This window comes from Azolla caroliniana, unplaced genomic scaffold (genome assembly GCF_043228905.1).
Source record: "Azolla caroliniana isolate FFs.n. ecotype wild unplaced genomic scaffold, voAzoCaro1.0.p SCAF_13, whole genome shotgun sequence".
NCBI lineage: Eukaryota > Viridiplantae > Streptophyta > Polypodiopsida > Salviniales > Salviniaceae > Azolla > Azolla caroliniana.
The window spans coordinates 6,419,856-6,440,229 of NW_028230448.1; the positions used below are offsets into that span (position 1 = coordinate 6,419,856).

General features: G+C 38.6%; 2 protein-coding genes across 2 annotated transcripts; one reads left to right on the plus strand and one right to left on the minus strand.

Moving 5' to 3' along the window:
* Window positions 1-434: 434 nt before the first annotated feature.
* On the plus strand, window positions 435-5,408 carry LOC147856018 (uncharacterized). Its single transcript, XM_087329623.1, has 4 exons — window positions 435-637; window positions 779-1,759; window positions 1,852-2,801; window positions 5,393-5,408. The coding sequence occupies exons 2-4, from the start codon at window positions 1,154-1,156 to the stop codon at window positions 5,406-5,408; spliced, it is 1,572 nt and encodes a 523-aa protein (XP_087185749.1). The 5' UTR covers window positions 435-637; window positions 779-1,153.
* A 36-nt stretch (window positions 5,409-5,444) lies between these two features.
* Window positions 5,445-7,685, minus strand: LOC147856019 (uncharacterized). The gene is made up of 6 exons (XM_087329624.1): window positions 7,490-7,685; window positions 7,333-7,410; window positions 7,144-7,248; window positions 6,257-7,051; window positions 5,686-5,777; window positions 5,445-5,519 (listed from the first exon to the last, which is right to left on the minus strand). The coding sequence occupies exons 1-6, from the start codon at window positions 7,677-7,679 to the stop codon at window positions 5,445-5,447; spliced, it is 1,335 nt and encodes a 444-aa protein (XP_087185750.1). The 5' UTR covers window positions 7,680-7,685.
* Between the last annotated feature and the right edge of the window lie 12,689 nt (window positions 7,686-20,374).

Here is a 20,374-nt window from a genome sequence, read left to right on the forward strand (position 1 = left end):
GTACTGTTTTTGGCCACAAAAATTGTCAGTACTTTTAGTACTGTTAGTATGAATAATTCAAAAAAAAAAAATCAGAGAAAAAGAAAATCGATTTTGGAGAGTGGGGTGACTGTAGTACAAGTGTCATTTATTGTAGAAGGAGTGGGGGGAACAGGTGAGGAGATGTTCATTCCATTTTGGGGGCTATTTTCCCCTCACGTCGATTTTGGCGCTTCCCCTCACGTCGTTTTGGCGGTTCCCCTCATACTCCTCTTCCTCTATCCCTCTGAGCTTTTCATCACAGATCCATGTTCAGTTTCTGATTTCCTCCAATCTAAATCTCAGACATCCATGTCTGTTTTGAGCGTTTAAGTTGAGGATTTCTGATTTTTTTAGGGTTTCTGTTTTTGTTAGGGTTTAGGTCGAGGTACAGAGACTGTTGGTAGCAGCCAATAGTGACTTCTTCGACAACGACTTTCTTACATCCATCCATTGAAGTTGGTGTCGTGGTGATTTGTGGCTTTTTCCACCAAATCGAGGCGGCATTGGAGGTTCCTTCCGCCAAATCGAGGCGGCATATCCAACGCTCCGTCCACCATTGGAGGTTCCTTCCACCAAATCGAGGCGGCATATCCAACGCCCCCTCCATCCATTCGAGGTTCCTTCCATCCGTTTTTTTTATTTTCAGTACTAAAATGTTACATTTCTTCATATTTCAGTACAAAAATTTTAGAACTGACAATTGTCATATTTGATATGTAATTCTAATGTTTGAAACGAAATATCTTTCACTTTGCAGGCCACATTTAAAAACATTTGATTTGGTGTCGTGGTGATTTGTGGCTTTTTCCACCAAATCGAGGCGGCATTGGAGGTTCCTTCCACCAAATCGAGGCGGCATATCCAACGCTCCGTCCACCATTGGAGGTTCCTTTCACCAAACCGTTTTTTTTATTTTCAGTACTAAAATGTTACATTTCTTCATATTTCAGTACAAAAATTTTAGAACTGACAATTGTCATATTTGATATGTAATTCTAATGTTTGAAACGAAATATCTTTCACTTTGCAGGCCACATTTAAAAACATTTGATTGTGTTTTCTTGGTTGAGTCTATATAACATTAACTACTTTTGCAAGCCACTTAATTTTTGCGGATAAATCTAGTGACCGAATGGGGGTTCCTAACGAGAGTGAGTTGTCAAGTAACTCATGCATATCTGAAAGGACTAAGAGACGAGTGGTTCTTCACATAGTCCGTTATTTGGTAGAAATAACAAAGAGATTTAGTGAAGAGGATCGTAGGGATATTATCTGTAGAGTGTTACACCATCAAAGTTTGAATGAAGACATGGAGAGAATAAAATTTAGGGACCAATGTGTTTCAGAAGAGATTGTAGAGTCTATGAAGTCATCCCTAGACTTAGTGAAAGGTGTAGAGAGCTTAGACAAACTTGCTGCAAAGAGGGCAGCCCTACACATGGTTGTGAACGGTGCGAGAGGAAAAAAATATAGTGATACTAAAGTTGCCTTAGCCCTGGGTATTCAAAGAAGGAACTTGAGGAAACATCGCCAAAATATACACTCAAACAAATTCAAGTGGATGGGGTTGGGACGTAGACGACGATGTGATGCCTTATCTCAAGAGATTATTGAGAAAGTGGATTCATTTTGGGCCAAAAATACGCGTGTCTCACCAAATAAGAAGGACGTGTGTAGACAACGAATAAGTCAGGGTAAGTACCAGATTCACCCTAGACACTTCTTGGAGATGACAGAGGTATTCCATTTTTTTATATCATTTCACATTCCATAACTTTGTGTTTTGACCAACTGTATATTAATGTTTGCTATATATATTGGTTGATGTAGGCTGAATTGTACATGAACTTTAAAGATCAACATCCAAGCTTGACTGTTGGATTCCGCAAGTTCCAAGGTTTGAAACCATTTTATGTTAGAAAATTAAATGAGAGGAATACATGTTGTTGTGTGTACCATGTGAAGATGGACATGTTAAGGCTAGCCGTGAATGCAATGCGTACTGATTGTAAGGGTATACACGGGGAATTATGTGTCTGCACTTGTGAGATATGTAGACCAAATGGGGAGGATAATAGGTGTAATGCACGAAACATGACTTATGCATCTGTTTCTGAGCTATGGAGGTCTTGTGTTTGTGAAAAAGAACCATCATGTGAGTGGCATCGTCGTACATGTCTATTAAGAACATGTAAGGTTTGTCCGCTACCATTATTTTGTATGCAGGAGCTTGATTTGGGAAACAGTCATATCGTGAAATGGAAATATTTAGAGTATGTGACTGAAAATATTGGCAAGGGAGTTGTAACTAAGCGTATCAAGGAAGTATATAAGGAGACATGTGCTGCTACCCTTGTCTCAGAATTTAAGAAACAACTTGGGGAGTTCATTCCACATAACTTCCGGAGTTATTGGCAAAATTCACAATTCAAGGAATGTATTAATAACTTACCAACGGGTGTCATCGTATCTGTTATTGACTTTGCAGAAAACTATACATTTAAAGTTCAGAATGAGGTTCAATCAATGCATTGGTACAATGATCAATGTACAATACTTGTGCATATTTGCTATTGGAGGCAAGACGGTGAGTTACATAAGAAATCAATATTTTACATTTCAGATGATAAAAAGCATGATACACTATTTGTTCAACATTGTTTTAAGCTTCACCATGCAGATTTATTTTCTCTAGGGGTAACCTTTAACCGTCATTGGGTTTGGTCTGATGGTGCTGCCTCGCAGTTTAAGGCGGCACGATCGTTCTACTTTATCGCCAGGTAATTTTTAATCCATATGTTTAGTACTTACCATGCAATGTGTAAGGAAGTAATTCTTGTGTTAGTGCATGCATACTAATTATGTTTGTAATTATTAACAAACAGTACTATTCACATGGATGCATACTAATTATGTTTGTAACTATTCGAATCTTGCACTTGTGAATGGATGCATGCATACTAATTTTGTTTGTACTATGTTTTAATCCATGTGAAGGGTTCTCCATAGACACATTGTACTATGTTGTGTGTTGTATCTGTACTATGTTGTGTTTACAGGAGGATGTAAAGTACTCATCTTGTACTCATAGTATTGTCCGTCCTTAAGAGCATTGTACTAAGTATGTTTTAATCCATGTGAAGGGTTCTCCATAGACACATTGTACTATGTTGTGTGTTGTATCTGTACTATGTTGTGTTTACAGGAGGATGTAAAGTACTCATCTTGTACTCATAGTATTGTCCGTCCTTAAGAGCATTGTACTAAGTATGTTTTAATCCATGTGAAGGGTTCTCCATAGACACATTGTACTATGTTGTGTGTTGTATCTGTACTATGTTGTGTTTACAGGAGGATGTAAAGTACTCATCTTGTACTCATAGTATTGTCCGTCCTTAAGAGCATTGTACTAAGTATGTTTTAATCCATGTGAAGGGTTCTCCATAGACACATTGTACTATACAAGAGGATGTAAAGTACTCATCTTGTACTCATAGTATAAACCATACTAAGTTAGTACTAAGTTATATCCATACTAAGTATCGATTAATCAATGTGAAGGGTTCTCCATAGACACATTGTAGTATGTTGTGTGTTGGTTCTGTACTATGTTGTGTTTACAAAAGGATGTAAAGTACTCATCTTGTACTTATAGTATTGTCCGTCCTTAAGAGAATTGTACTAATTATGTTTTAATCCATGTGAAGGGTTCTCCATAGACACATTGTACTATACAAGAGGATGTTAAGTACTCATCTTGTACTCATAGTATAAACCAGACTAAGTTAGTACTAAGAATTGTACTAAGTATCGACTAATCAATGTGAAGGGTTCTCCATAGACACATTGTACTATGTTGTGTGTTGCTTCTGTACTATGTTGTGTTTACAAAAGGATGTAAAGTACTCATCTTGTACTTATAGTATTGTCCGTCCTTAAGAGAATTGTACTAATTATGTTTTAATCCATGTGAAGGGTTCTCCATAGACACATTGTACTATACAAGGGGATGTAAAGTACTCATCTTGTACTCATAGTATAAACCAGACTAAGTTAGTACTAAGTTATATCCATACTAAGTTAGTATTAAATGGATGCCAGTATTAATGGAAGTGTAGTACTCTCTATTGACAACATAGTACTAATTTTGTTGGAAACCTGAGTTACAAAAGCAGGTATTTCTCCTTATTCAACATTCGTATGCAATGGAATTACTTCGGGTCTGGACATGGAAAAGGAGAGCATGATGGCGCGGGGGCTGTGATCAAACGTGCCCTTACAAGTGAGCAGTTGGATAATAATGGTGCTAAGCTACAAAATGCACATGATGTTGTGCAGTGGCTAACATGGAAGATGTCAAATGATGGTAAGAACAGATTGTTTGTTGAAGTTCGCGCTGATGAGGTCGATAGAACTAAATCATATGGTTGTAAAACCGTGAAAGGCACACGCAGCACCCATTGTGTGTTAGGGTTTAGCCGCAAGGACACAACACAATTGTTACTACGTAGTTTATCATGCTTTTGTTCCATGTGTATAGATGAAGCTTGGGATAAATGCATCAACCTATCAATCGTGGAGCCCTGGAAGTTGCAGAAGCTTGAGCCTGAACGACAAGATGATATTGAAGATGATGTGCATTCAAACGATATTGTATACTACAACCAAAATCAAGACTTGGCAGTTTTATTGGAAGTTGGAGATCATTTTGCAGTGCTCAAATCTCCTCAGAATGAAGATTTAGAAGACTACTACATTGTGGTGTGCAAGCAAGGAAAGACATTATTGAAAGAAGTGGTGAGGGATGGCTGGGGCAACAATTTCAACGTTGGTGAGTCTGTCGTGTATGGAAACTATTATGCAAAGTTGCCGCAGTGCAAGAACACATATGCATTACTAAAAGAAGCACCCATCGCAATAATCTACGCTGATGCCATTCTTGCGATCAAATTCAATATGACTCAAGCAAAGCACAAGGTTAAGGGATACAACACTGTCTACAAGGTCCCCCAAGAGGTTCATGAGCACATATTAGGGGAGGTCTCTCTATTTAATGCTTGAAAGTCACCCTCTCAATACATTGTACCCTCTCAATACTTGGAGTTCACTATTAATTTTGATGATTGACAAATGAATTGATATATTTCATCTTTCTTCTAAAGTGTTTATGCCTGTCAACCACTTGTACTTATCTTTCATAATATATTAGTTGTTGTCAACAAGACTTGGATTTCTTCATTGCCGATATTGCTCATGTTTCCTGATGTTATTTGAGCATAGAAGTTTTGCAGAGCCATGGTAAAATGAGTAAAAATATTGTATATCTTCTTGATAAAGTCTAGATTCATTGCCGTTGGTGTGTCCTCTGTAGGCACATAAATCTGTAAGTTGAATTCAAATTATGACTTTAATATTGTAAGATTTTATACTGTAAGTTCATTCTTCAAGAAGCAAATGTGCAATGAAGCCTCAAATTCCTTAACAAAATAATCCAACTCCTGAAACAATAATTTGTGATAGCTCAAAAAGGGGAGTGTTTCCTTACTACTGTTAGTGGATAGTTCATCCATTGGGATGATATCATCAAAATATGGCCCACATTGCTTCAACAATTTGCACAAATTCTGGTTACCCTCCAAATGGGATTGATGAAACAGTCTATACTTCAATAACACCCGATATTTTCTGTTTATCATCATTAACACCTGAAAACCTAAATTTTCCTAGCAAGCTAAGAAGAATTTCAAGCATTTTATCTACAACAGACTCAAAGACTTGGCAACTCATCAGGAGATGATCTCAAAAAAGAAACAAAACGTTGTAAAAAGAGGAATACTTAGATCAAAAAGTATATTCCCATTGTTTCTACAAAATACAGAAGTAGAATTTTGACATTGGCAATTGAAACAGTATTTTGGTATCCAAATAGAGGTATTTCAGACATCACTAACAGCTAAAGTTCAAGTACAATCGGAAGAAAATCAGGCACTAGAGGGTAACTTGGCCGATCTTGTAATGCGCTTGTTGTTGGTGCCAGATTTTACATTCTTCTTTATCTTAAAGCCTTTAGGTATGAGCTGACTAAGTGGCACTTCATCATCAGAGGCATCAGAGATAGGCGTGGATGCGCGGGCACCTTGTACTGGTGGCAAGCTTGAGAGAGCAACTGTGTTTTCTGCAACTGCAATGCTTGTACACAAATCCACAAAGGTGCTGTCGATAGTCAAATTATCACTCATCTTTATTCCCCTATCATCATCAATGATGCCTGTACACTCGTTCTTATTAGACTCCTGTATGTGGACTATGGCAGTAGTCATGGTCAACTCCTCTTGTACGGTGGCTGTCAACTCATTCTTAAGACTACGTGTACAATCAGGCTTATCTGTACAATCAGGCTCCTCATGTGATTCTGTACAATCAGGCTTATCTTCAGGGAAAGCGATGTTCTTTCCACGATCCATTTGGGCATTCTCAGTACAATCAAGCTCCTCTTCATTACTAGCAATGTTCTTTCCATACTCCTCATCAGAATCTTTAGACAGTACTAGCACATTATCAGTAGACACTACTAACACATTATCAGTACAATCAGTCTGCTCTTCAGTACTTGCCATATTCTTTCCACACTCTTCATGGGCTTCAGTCTTCTCTTCAGTACTTGCCATATTCTTTCCACACTCTTCATGAGCTTCAATCTTCTCTTCAGTACTTGCCATATTCTTTCCAGAGTCTTCATAGGCTTCAATCTTCTCTTCAGTACTTGCCATATTCTTTCCAGACTCTTCATGGGCTTCAATCTTCTCTTCAGTACTTGCCATATTCTTTCCACACTCCTCATGGGCTTCTTTAGACATACTGTTGTTTGGACATGCCAGCTGCTCTTCACATATGAATGCTTCGTTTTTCTCACAATCCTCATGTGTGGAAGATGTGCTTCCAGAATCTGCCTCCGTGGAAAGGTTAATCCCAGAATCTGACTCTGCACTTGTGCTCCATGAAGTTCCCGATTCAGGCTGCTCTTGTAAACCTAATTAATGGGATTCCAAACAATATTAGTATCAACTCACATACTCAAAAGTTTGCAAACAATGAACATAGGGTTTTGGGCCACATTTTTACCTAATGTTACATGGTCATACTGTACAGCCGTAGATACCCCATTGCAAGTGGTGGGCTCGGTCATCTTCTCCACAACATCTAGGTGCTCAACAGTGTTGCTATGATCTATAGAATGCACCAAAAGCAACAATATAATAGGGTTGTTATGAGCTAAATCATTGTTTTCAAAGTCTGGCTTTTGACGTTTACCTGGGAGTGTGATAAATTCGTCTTCACGATCAGGTTTTGAACTCGTATCTCCGTCACCAAATATCATTTCGTCATCAGCTAGCAACACAAGTACATGGTATTAGACAATGGATTAGGTTGACAACGCTCCTGACAGGTGAGAACTTATATGACTCACCATTGCATTCAACTTTCCTTTTCTTGCCGTTTCCATACAACATTCTTGCAGCATTTCTCTTCTTACTGGGCTCTATTTCTAAAGACACATCATTTCTCTTCTTAGTGGGCTCTATTTCAAATTGTTGACCGGAGCTTGGGGAATTTGTTTGTAGAAGCATATGTTCCACTGCTCCAATGGCCCTTCTCATACATTCATCCTCATCATAAAAATCATAGGTTATTGGTAATGATGGTCCCTGAACCTTGGAATGTGCGGCAGATATTGAGGGTTTAGGCACAGGGGCTGGTAGTTCCATGACCTTCCCTGGCGTGGAGTTGCTTGACACTACGACATTCATTGCAAGAAACAAAAAAACGTTGAACGTTAGTACCATCATCTAAAATATACAATGTAGGTCACAATGTACTCCTCACATAGTTCCTAATTTACTGAACTAGTACTAATAAGGAACAATGTACTGCTCACTTAGTTCCCAATTTACACAAGTAGTACTAATCATGCACAATATACACAAGTAGTACTAATCATGCAGAATATACTACTCACTTAGTTACCATGTTACACAAGGAGTACTAATCCCGAACAATGTACCACTGTACTAATCATGAACAATGTACTACTCACTTGTTTCCTAAATTAGTGGACTAGTACTTATAAGGAACAATGTACTGCTCACTTAGTTCGCAAATTACACAAATAGTACTAATCATGCACAATATACACAAGTAGTACTAATCATGCACAAGTACTAATCCCGAAAAATGCACCACTGACTTTGTCAAATTTATAAGTAGTACTAATCTTGAACAATGTACTACTCACTTATTTCCTAAATCACTGAACTAGTACTAATCCCGAACAATGTACTGCTCACTTAGTTCCCAAATTACACAAATAGTACTAATCATGCACAATATACTACTCACTTAGTTACCAATTTACACAAATAAGGTACAAATCTAGTACTAATAGGGAACAAAGTACTACTCAGTTCCCAAATTACAAAACTAGTACTAATCATGAGCAATGTACTACTCACTTAGTTACAAAACTATTACTAATCATGAGCAATGTACTAGAAACTTAGTTCACAAAGTACAAAACTAGTACTAATCATGAACAATGTAGTAATTACTAAGTACTAATCCAACAAATGTAGATTGGTATTTTGCACACAAGTAATACTAAACGTGATATGTGTTCTACACACCTAGTTACATAACTTGTACTAATTACACCAACAGTATTGAACTTGAACAGTATTAGTACTAAACGTGATATGTGTTTCACACACCTCATTTCCAAATTACAGAAACTGTACTATTATTCAGCAATTTAAGTGACACCTTGTTCCCAAATTACATTACTAGTACTAATTTCCAAGTTACACAAACAATACTAACAGTCAACAGTGTACTATAAGTATAGTGTTTACTAAACTAATACTAGGCAAGTTACAATATAGATTGGACGATGTTGTACCTGGTTCCCTTTTAGTACTACTAATTCTGGAAAATATCCCTTCAACTAACTACACATACCAATTATATATTAAGAGTACTGCCAATACTATCCCATTGTTGTTAGAGATACACTAATACTAATCCATTGTTCTCCTAAATTTTAAGTATGAATTGTGGCATACACTAGTTCTAGTCCAAATGATAATTGACATTATATAATACAAACAATAGAATAGTAGAGCCACATACCGTACGGGTGTACTTTTAAACCCCAAGCATAGTACCACTCAGCCGCAATTGTAGTTTTACAGTCCATACATGTATTCTCTTTCTCAAAATGATACTTAGCACATAGCACATGATATGTGTGCAAGCATGGTGTAATCACAACATCCATAGCCTCCAGCTTGAATCCGAGGCCACAAAATATACACCTGGAAGATTGCAAACACAAGTTATAATATATTAGCTGCTCACTTATTTATACCATAAAAGTAGAAATAAATAACTTTTAAAGCTAATACCGTGATATAGCTATACTAGTAATGGTACTTTCTATACCACTTGGGTGCTCAATTACAGATGGACACAAAGTATCAAAACCATTATGTTTTAAATCCTGCATCAAGCATGCAAGGTTCTCAGAATGCAACTTTAAGGCTGACAACTTATTATCTATTTCTTCATGTGCATTCCTGCAAGTATCAAGGTCTGTCATCTGTGAATGTAATTGAGCACCCATATTGTTCAGCTCTTTCTTCAACTCCTCTTTCAACACCTCACTTTCTGAATTTTGGATTGTCGATGCAATCCATTCATATGTAGTCTTTATTGAAGAAAATTTCTTTTCTGCCTGTATCTCAGCTGATTTAACTGCTTCCAAATCAGCAAGTAGTGCTTGTATTCTTGAGCTCATAGAAGCTATGCAACCAGCCATCATCTGTTCATGTTTTTCAGTCATTGTGGCCCGTACCTTTGCCTCTAGAACTTGTTGGACAGGTGTTGTAGCTGGAATATCCACATGAGAGGTTCCAGATGACTTCAAGCCAGTGTTGGTACTGGAGGACCCTTTGTAATGTTCTGACCGGTGCCGATTAAAATCTTCCCAATTAACGTCGATGCCACCTTGAACTTCACATGCAAAAGCACGTGCAAAAACAGTACCCACCTCATTGTTAGTGATTTGATTTGTATCATAAACATGTTCGTATCTCGTCTTCAATAAATTGATGTATTCCCTCTTCAAACCACTCATGTGGAATCCTCGCCTTGTGTCGGGATGTGCTGACCCCCAGGTTTTTAACAACCACTCTCTCAGCTCTGGGTAAACGTCAGGTCGTGCCCGAAGGAAATAATTCCATCCAAGAGGTGTGTCTCGACTGATGGACTGGTACTGCCAGGTCTTCTTTCTCTGTGTTGATGAATTCATCACCCTTTCTCTTGTGGGTGTCTTCTTGCTTTCTTTCATGGGTGTCCTTCTTCCTTCCTTCACTGGTGTCTTCACTTTCTCTTTCATCAATGTCTTCTTTATGGGTGTCCTTCTCGTCATTTTCCTAGTCAACACAATTCTCATCAACACATAGCAAATCAATTACCATCAACACATCGCAATTACCATCAACACATAGCAAATCATCACATTGCATGTACAAACCACATGTACAAACCACATAGCAAATCATCACATTGCAAATCAACACACAATAACCCTAAATAGTCAAACACACAGAAAATAAAACTCATCCATGTCAAACACACAGAAAATAAAAACAGACGAATAGGAAAGTCAAAGAAAACGAAAACTTTGTAAATCATCATAACCAACTCCATCACATCGCATGTACAAGCCATGTCCAACATACAAAAACCCAAAATAGTAGGAAAAAAACTCATCCATGCCAAACTCACACAAAATAAAAACAGATGGACATGAAACATTAACAAAACAAAAACATAGCAACTCATCATAGCCAACTCCATTTTGGCCACATGTACAAACATGTCTAACACACAACCACATCGAACAAAATATTGTGATACATTTTTAAAAGAAACACAGAGAAACACAGAGAAAACAAAAACATACCAGTTGGGCATGCAACACATAGACTATGAATAATCAAAACCTACAAATGGTCATACACATACAAATAAAAAACAGACAGAGAGGAAACATTCAGAAAAAGAATACATACCAGTTGGGCATGCAACACAGAGAATACCTGGAGGTCGCTAAACTTGCAGAGGTACCACACCGTCTTGATTTCGATACCTTGGGAGACAAACGAGAAAACTTCAGGATGACAAACGAGCAAAACGTCAGAGGCTGCTGCAGAGGAGACAAACGAGCAAACTTCAGAGGCTGCTGCAGAGGAGACAAACTTCAGAGGCTGCTGCAGAGGCTGCTGCGTATACAGAGTTCAGAGATCGAACCTGGCACAGAGGGGAACACAAGAACAACAACAACGGGGAAACAGATAATCGAAGGTGGAGTGAGAGAGAGAAACAGAAAGAAAGAAAGAAAGAGACCTTCGAAGGTGGAGTGAGAGACAGAGAAACAGACCTTCGAAGGTGTCTGTCTGACAACTTCGAGGTAGAAGAGAGAGAGAGAGAGACAGAGAGTGAGTGAGAGACAAAGAGAAACAGACCCTCGACGGTGTCTGTCTGACAACTTCGAGACAGAAGAGAGAGAGAGAGAGAGAGAGAGAGAGAGAGAGAGAGAGAGATAGACAGACAGACAGAGAGACAGAGAGACAGAGAGTGAGTGAGAGACAGAGAGAAACAGACCTTCGAAGGTGTCTGTCTGACAACTTCGAGACAGAAGAGAGAGAGAGAGAGAGAGAGAGAGAGAGAGAGAGTGAGAGAGAGAGACATACCAACTGACACGTTCGACTACCAATACCAGAGAGAGAGAGATTGACACTGACCACCTGTCACAATGGAAACCTTCTCCAGGTGTGCTTTCGTACAACTCTACCTAGGAGACTGGGGCAACACTTAATGCATTAAATATGGCCTAGGGACATTCGAGTGTGACGTATAATATCTTTGAACATTCGAGTGTGACGTAATGAATTTGTTTTTGGTTTTTTGAAATTTATTTACAATTTTTAATGTTTCTTTTCTTCTTCGATTTAGTACTAAATTTTTGGCCAAAAGTTGGTACACCGTAGCATGCTTCGACCCATATTCATTAAGTAGTTAAGACTCGACCTCTTCCCAAGAGGCGACTCTGGTGAGAGAATCTAGAGAGAAGGTGACTACATAGGCACCTTCTCCTTCTCTTTGTAATGTGGTTGATTATTCTTGCTCCCCTTGTAATAGAGTTCAAATAGGTGAATCAAAGCTAAGAAGTAGGTTATGATGTGATATCATAAAATCTAAATTTTGAAATTCAGAGCGAGAGACATGATATGAAAAAGTACGATTGTGTTACAAATCAGGCAGGGACAGACAAGAGCGACTACCTGCATCAGAAAGCTCATGGCTTCCTCATATTATATCATATTTCAGAGTTCAAATAGGTGAATCAAAGCTAACGAAATAGGCTACGATATGATATCATAAAATCTAAAATATGAAATTCAGAGCAAGAGACATGATATGAAAAGTAAGGTTGTGTCACAAATCAAGTAGAAATCAAGCAGGGACAAACAAGAACGCCCGAGTAAATAAGAAAGTTCATAGTTTCCTCGTATTATATCGGATTTTAGAGTTCAAATAGGTGAATCAAAGCCAACGAAGTACTTTATGATATGATATCATAAAATCTAAAATTTGAAATTCAGAGCGAGAGACATGATATGAAAAGTAAGGTTGTGTCACAAATCAAGCATGGACAGACAAGAGCGACTGCCTACATTAGAAAGCTCATAACTTCCTCGTATTATATCAGATTTTAGAGTTCAAATAGGTAAATCAAAGCCAACGAAGTAGGCTATGATATGACCGGATAAAATCTAAATTTGGAAATTCATGGCGAGAGATGTGAAGGAAAAAGGAAAGTTGTGGTAAAAATCAAGCAAGGACAAACAAGAGCGCCCGAGTGAATCAGAAAGCTCATAGCTTCCTCGTGTGATATCATATTTAAGAGTTCAAATAGGTTAATGAAAGCTACAAAGCTTTTGAGAAAGCATGATACTGTCAGGAGTTCGAATTACTTCTATTCCTAGAAAGTAATGAAGCTCCTTCATGTCTTTCATTTCGAATTGGTTGGAGAGGAGCTTCTTGATGTGCTCTATATCTACTAAATGCTCTCCTCCTATGACCAAGTCATCCACATAAATGACGATAAATACCTATCCTCTAGAGTCGCTCCGAATGAACAACGAGTTGTCGGACTAGGACATGGTGAAGCCGAATTGATGAAGATATTACGTTATTTTCGAGTGCCATGCTCTCAGTGCTTGCTTGAAACCGTAGAGAGGTTTTTGGAGTCGGCAAATAGCAGTCAGACGCGTGGTTGACCCGAATCCAGGTGGTTGTATCATGTACACCCCTTCTTCTAACTCACCTTGGAGAAAGTTGTTCTTTACGTCCATTTGGTGGAGGTATCACCCTTTTGCTGCTACAAGCGCGATCACGGTTCAAACTGTAGTCATCTTTGCCACCGAGACATAGGTCTCTTCGTAGTCGACACCGTGCGTCTGTATGTAACCTTTTGCCACAAGCCGGGCCTTGTACCGATTGATAGCGTCATCAGCATTGTGCTTCACTTTGAGCCTCCACCGACATCCAATTACCTTTTGGTGGTGTGAAGAAGGGACGCGATTCCATGTCTCATTCTTGGAGAGTGCTTGCATCTCCTCATTCATTGCTTTGACCCATCTAGGGTCCTTCATGGCTTCGAAAAAGGTTTCTGGTTCTCGGACTGTCGTCACCTTCATCATGAATGCATAATGATATGCCATGTAGTCATTGTAGCCGAATCGGTTGACTACGTTCTTTTCTCGGGTGGAACGACGTGGTTCTCCTGGTGTCCTCATGATAGGCAAATCCAATCTACCAAACTCATTGTCGGGTAAGTGAGTCGATTCATTTCCATCTAAGTTTTCGTACTCAGGCATTTTGGCCTTTCCTTTGTCCTGTTTCAGACTCGGTGTTAAGAGTCTATTACTAATCAATAGACCAAAAAAAAAAAAAGCAAAAAGAAGGAAAATAGATTGGATAGAAGAACATGTTCCACCTGACCACCCACGAGCTATGATCTAGACATAGCCAACCTACCATCGACATCCCATAGCGCCGGATATTAGGATGACTAATACCTTGGAAGACATTACACGATTGTCGAGATGAAGCCTAGCCCGCACCACCAGTGTCTAAGACAGCAACCTTTCGACGTAATGTGCTTATGAGGGTGTCTAAGCCTCATATTTATACCTTTTCCTAGGCCCCTTGAATAGATATGCCTTTCTAAAAGGCGCTCCATTCATTGGTTGTCCAAATCATGATAGTGCAATGCACCTATCATTCCTTCTATCCAATCACATTAGTCCCCTTTTTAACATTAGCGAACATACCCTTCACTTATGTAAATATTAGTGATCTACCCTCACCTACGTTATGTGTACATACCATACTCCCCTACTTCAAAGATTGCACTCTTGCAATATAAAGTGAGGAAATTGTGCCTTAAGAGTATGCTCATGTTCCCACGTGGCATCATCAATAGGTTTATCCATCCATTTGATCTTGAATAGCCTAATCTCTTTAGAACGTAAAAGTTTAGTTCGAGAATCAAGAATTTGTTCAGGAACATGAGTTTTGTAAGAAAATTCCTCTAATGTTACAAGATCCTGGATTGTGATGGTGTTATCACCAAAGCCTAAAAATAGTTTTAGACGAACGACGTGAAAAACAAGATGAATACCAATGTTACGGGGTAAGGCAAGGTGATAAGCAAATGACCCAACTCGCTTAAGGAGTTCAAATGGGCCACAATATCGTAGGGCTAACTTGGCGCACTTTCCCATAGACAATGACGTAGAGTCAGTAGGGACACGCAAAAAAACACTTTCACCAATAGTAAATGTACGAGGACGTCTATCCTGATCAGCATAAAATCGAGCACGATCTTGAGATGTCTGAACATTTTCTTTGGCAATATGCAACATTTGGTTCATGTCTTGCAAACAATTGTGTGTACTGTCTAATGTATCATGATGAATCGTGACGTCGACTAGGGCACGTGGCTGAAAACCATACATCAACATAAAAACATTATATCCATTGGATGTATGTTTTGAGCTATTATAGGCAAATTCTAAGATAGGAAGGTATTGTCCCACTTAGAAGGGGTTTTTGCTACATAAGCTCGAAGCATGTCCTCAATAATTTGATTAACTCGTTCAGTTTGTCCATCAGACTGAGGATGATCTGCGGAACTCATGCTCAACGTAGTTTCTAGCTTCTTAAAGACCCGAGTCCAAAAGTCACTAGTAAACCTGGAATCTCAATCACTAACAATATCCATCGATAATCCATAAAAACGAAATAACTCATCAACAAATTGATAAGCCAATTGTTGAGCGGTTATTGTGGTTTTGGTAGGAATAAATCTAGCCAATTTTGTTAGTCGGTCAACGACAACCCAAATGGCATCGTGACCCCTCTGTGTACGAGGTAAACTAACAATAAAATCCATCGAGATACCTTCCCATTTGTTGTTGGAAATATCTAAGGGATGTAAAAGGCCATCTTTTGACTTATTAATTTGACATTGTAAGCATTGAGACACGTATTTATGCACGTCAAAGCGCATCTTAGGCCAGAAAATAGTACTCTACATGAGAACGAGTGTGCATTGTATTCTAGGATGACCAGCAGATGGTGCATCATGACATTCATGAAGAATTTTCTGTTTTACGTTTGGTAAATCTGGAACACATACCTTTCCACTACGGTAGAGTAAACCGTTTGTAATGTGAAAGGTCGCCTTCGAGGGTAGGGTGCTAGTAACGACATCTAAACCAAATTCGGCTCTCGTCTAGTATTTTGAGAAATAACTGTCATCAAGGTATTTCCCTCGAAGGTGATCTAAAAGATCAGATTTTATTTCCATGAAGCTAAGCATGTTAACTTCTTTAATATGACTAAGAGCATCCGCAGTGTATGGAAAAATCAAAATCTTGCATAAGGTCAACCCAACGGCCTTTGCGACCAACAAGATCTGGTTGGTCACAAAAATATTTCAAGGATTGATGGTCCGTTGTAACCACAAATTGATTTCCATAGAGATAATGCCTCCATGTTTGTAGTGCATGTGTTACCGCAAACAACTCTTTCTCTTGAACCAAATACCGAGATTGAGTAGCATCAAGCTTTTTACTTTCAAAAGCAATAGGGTGACCACCTTGATAAAGGATGACACCAATAACATAATCACTAGCATCGGTTTTGATTGAGAAAGGCCTGGAAAGGTCCGGTAATAGAAGAGTTGGAGCTTGACACACATGCTCTTTGAGTGTCTCAAATGATTTGTCAAGTTGTTCATTCCATGAAATTGGTTTGACAGACTTATGTGGATGACCTTTTAAAAGGTCAATTAATGGCGTAGTCAATTTAGAATAATTACAAATTGATTTTCGTAAAAATCCAACAAATCCTAAGAATGATCGAAGTTCAAGAATATTATGAGGAATGGGCAAAAGTTTAACCTTTTCAATACGAGAAGGTTCAATTTCAACACCATTTTTAGTAATTAAATGACCTAGGTACACAATAGATTTTTGGAAAAAATCACATTTTGAATGTTTTGCATAGAAAGAGTTGTCACGCAACTTTTGCAAAATAAATCGAACATGTTGAACATGATCTTGCAAGGTACGACTATATATGAGAATATCATCCAGGAAGACGACAACAAAATCACCGAGTTGATCTCGGAAAACGCCATTCATTGCTTGTTGGAATGTAGTAGGAGCATTAGTCAACCCGAAAGGCATGACTAAAAACTCATAATGGCCATAGCGCGTACAAAAAGCGGTTTTAGGAATATCATCCTCGGCAATGTGAATCTGATGATAACTTGTTCGTAAATGAATTTTAGTAAAATATCAGGCCCCATGCAAACGATCAATCAAATCATTGACACGAGGTAACAGATATGCATTTTTAATTGTCATTTTATTCAAATGATGATAATTGATACACATTCGACATGAACCTTCTTTCTTCTTAACTAATAGAACTGGCGCACCCCAAGGTGATTTACTATACCTAATGTGGCCCATACTCAAGTATTCATTAAGTTGTTTCATGATCTCATCCTCTTCTAATCGAATAAGTCGATAAGGTGGAATGATCACAGGAGGAGCACTAGGGATGAGTTCAATTTGGTGGCCCACATTACGTTTTGGTGGTAAAGTAAGCGGTAATTCGTTAGGAAACACGTCTTGAAAATCGTCTAAAATAGAGTCGAGTAATTGTTGTTCATAATTTGGTGGCATCAAGATTAAAGTAATAAAATTGAAGCGTAGGATGAATTACACACGAATAAATTAATGAACTAGAATACTCACTTAAAGATTTAGAAGACACAAGTGAACGAGAAGGAAGTTTGAAACATTGAATACAATGTTTACAATTATTAAGTTCAAATGTGATTGAGTGATTAACCCAATCAATGGACAAAGAAGGCTTTTTATTAAAAAACCAAGGGTATCCTAAAATAACATCTACGGATTGTAGTTTCATAACATGAAAGTCAAGCTTCTCTAGATAGGTATCTATTTGAATTGGCAGTTGACAAACAATGCCACTAATGTATTGAACGCCTCCATTTGCCCTGTGAACGTGATAGATATGATCACTTGCGTTTATGTGGAGTTGCATTAGCTGCACCAAGTGATCATTAAGGAAATTGTGAGAACTACCAGAATAAAATAAGAAATGTGCTTGTGTTCCATTGATATACCCGACTGCTCAGAGTAAATCATTAGGTCCAAGTAAATGTGAAGGAAAAGTGCATTCACATGAACTTAAGTGGTTGGTATGAACTTCAATAACATCAAAAGACTCACATGTGTGACTTGTAGATTTGACTTGAGGAGGGGTGTTCATTGACTTCCTCTCAAGACGACGACAAGTATCCTTTGTGTGGCCCCGCTTTTTGCAATATGCACAGAAGAGGTTCGGTTTCTTTGAGTCATGGTCAAGAGTGTCACTAGATTGCTTACGTTTCCCAATGAACTTGACATTCGGAGTTTTGGTGAACTCAAGTTTATTGTGGTCTTTCTTGCAAATCTTATGGTACCGAAGTACAATGTTGATGACTTCCTTGAAAGTTGTGGGGTCCTTGTCATGGACAATCCAATGGTAATCCCCATTGGGAATACCATTCAAAAAACAAGCAACAAACCATTTCTCACCATTAAGTCCAAATTTTTGGACCTAGGTCCGAGCATGATGCACATAATCCTTGAGAGAGGTAAATGGCTTGCTCGACAACGTGAGCAAGTTTTGCGCTTGTTTGGTTTGAGAAGGTGGCTGCAAGAACTGTTTCTTAAAAACATCGACAAAACCTTCCTAAGTTCTGGGTAAGTTCTTTGTAATCCTTAGGTCACGCCACCAAGCAACAACTCGGCCACCTAACTCACGACCGACATAACCAATTTTTACAGCATCAGGCTTGGGATGGAGCTCAAAGCGAGACTCCCAATGACCAAGCCAAGTGCTAATGGCCTCCTCGGTTCTTTCTTTCTTATCTCCCTTGAATGGTGTGACTACAAAAGAAGGTTCACCTTCTTTCTTGGACTCAATAGTCAATTCTTGGAATTTCTTTTCCAAAGCCATATCGGCTTGCCTTTTTTCGGCCAATTGATTCAAGGTAATAGTGAGCTATTGCTCAATAGTTATCTCAGCTTGTGTGTGATATGCAGATTGGAGTTGAGAGGTCTCAGCCGGAGAGATTGCTCCAACAGTGTTCAAAATTTGTTCTATGATGCGAGTTGTGTGAACGCAATATAAATAAGGAGGTTCAAAAAATACACAAGCAAAATGAATGCTTGAAATTTTGATTGGAAGAACTTTATCAAGAATGCATCTCACGTCTTTACCCCTCTAGACATATGAGATGTGATTCGAGATGTGATAATTATGGTAACACTATGGTGTTTTAAAAACTGTGGGTTTTCTGCTAAGATGTATTTCTCATATCTCTATCTGTTAAGCGTTGGGATAACAACACAACCAGTCACGAATAAGAACGCATCAACAAGGACGTAGTACGAAGAGGAAACGACAAGAGGAAAGGAAAGCAAAGAGACGGCCAAATGTGAAAGGCCCATACCCTAAACGTGAAAGCTATATAAACCACTTAGTAGTGGCTTTGTGGGGGTTCTCCCATTTGTAAAGATCTCCTATTGATTAGAACTAGAGCTTCCTCTCCTCTTTCTTGTAACCTTTGAGCTTAAGAGAGATTAGTGAAGTGTTGAGTTAGAGAACACTAATCTCTCTCCTTGTTGGTGCTAGACCTCTTAGCAAAGAGGGTTAATAATAGACATACTCTTGCTTCTTATTGTCTATATCTATTGATCTATTGTCTATGAGAGAGAGCTTGAGAGAGTGAGAGAGATATCGTGCTTAATCATTTACTAATCGTTGAGTGAGTGTGAGGCTCGGAGGTATCTGACAACCATCTCCGCCCGATTCGCCATCAAGAGGGTATACGCCGGTCCGAATCCCGCCATGACATCGAGGAGCTTACTCCATCGATACATAGATCCTTAACATCTATTTGGCGCCGCTACCAAGGATGTGACCGACGCTTGAAGCCTATTTTCGAGTAGTCAAAAACTCGGAGGCAAACCACTCAACGAAGGAAGAAATCGCAAGAGAACCACCATTTTCTGTTTTTTTCATCATTTCATAGTTTAATTAAGTTTCATTTTCTGTTTTTTTCATCATTTCATAGTTTAATTAAGTTCTACTTTCTGTTTTTTTATCATTTCATAGTCTAATTAAGTTCCATTTTCTGTTTTTTTATCATTTCATAGTATAATTAAGTTCCATTTTCCGTTTTTCTCATTATTCCATAGGTTAATTAAGTCGATTTTTTGTTCATTCGCTCGGTTAACATTAAACACTGTGGAGATTAGGCCGTTACAGGGCAAGCATAATCACCGCGAGTCTCGCAGCTTACGATCACTCCACAGGTCACGAAGTGACCGTTGGCGCCAAAAAGTTTGAATTTCCCACGCAAAGCTCGTCGAAAGAACAACCTTCGACGAAGATTCATCCTTTGACGAAGATTCAACCTTCGACGAACCCTAAACCCTTCGACGACGATTCAACCTTCGACGAAGATTCATCCTTCGACGAAGATTCATCCTTCGGTGAAGATTCATCCTTCGACGAAGATTCAACCTTCGACGAACCTATAAAAACTTGACCAGAAAACATGGCCGGATCCTCATGG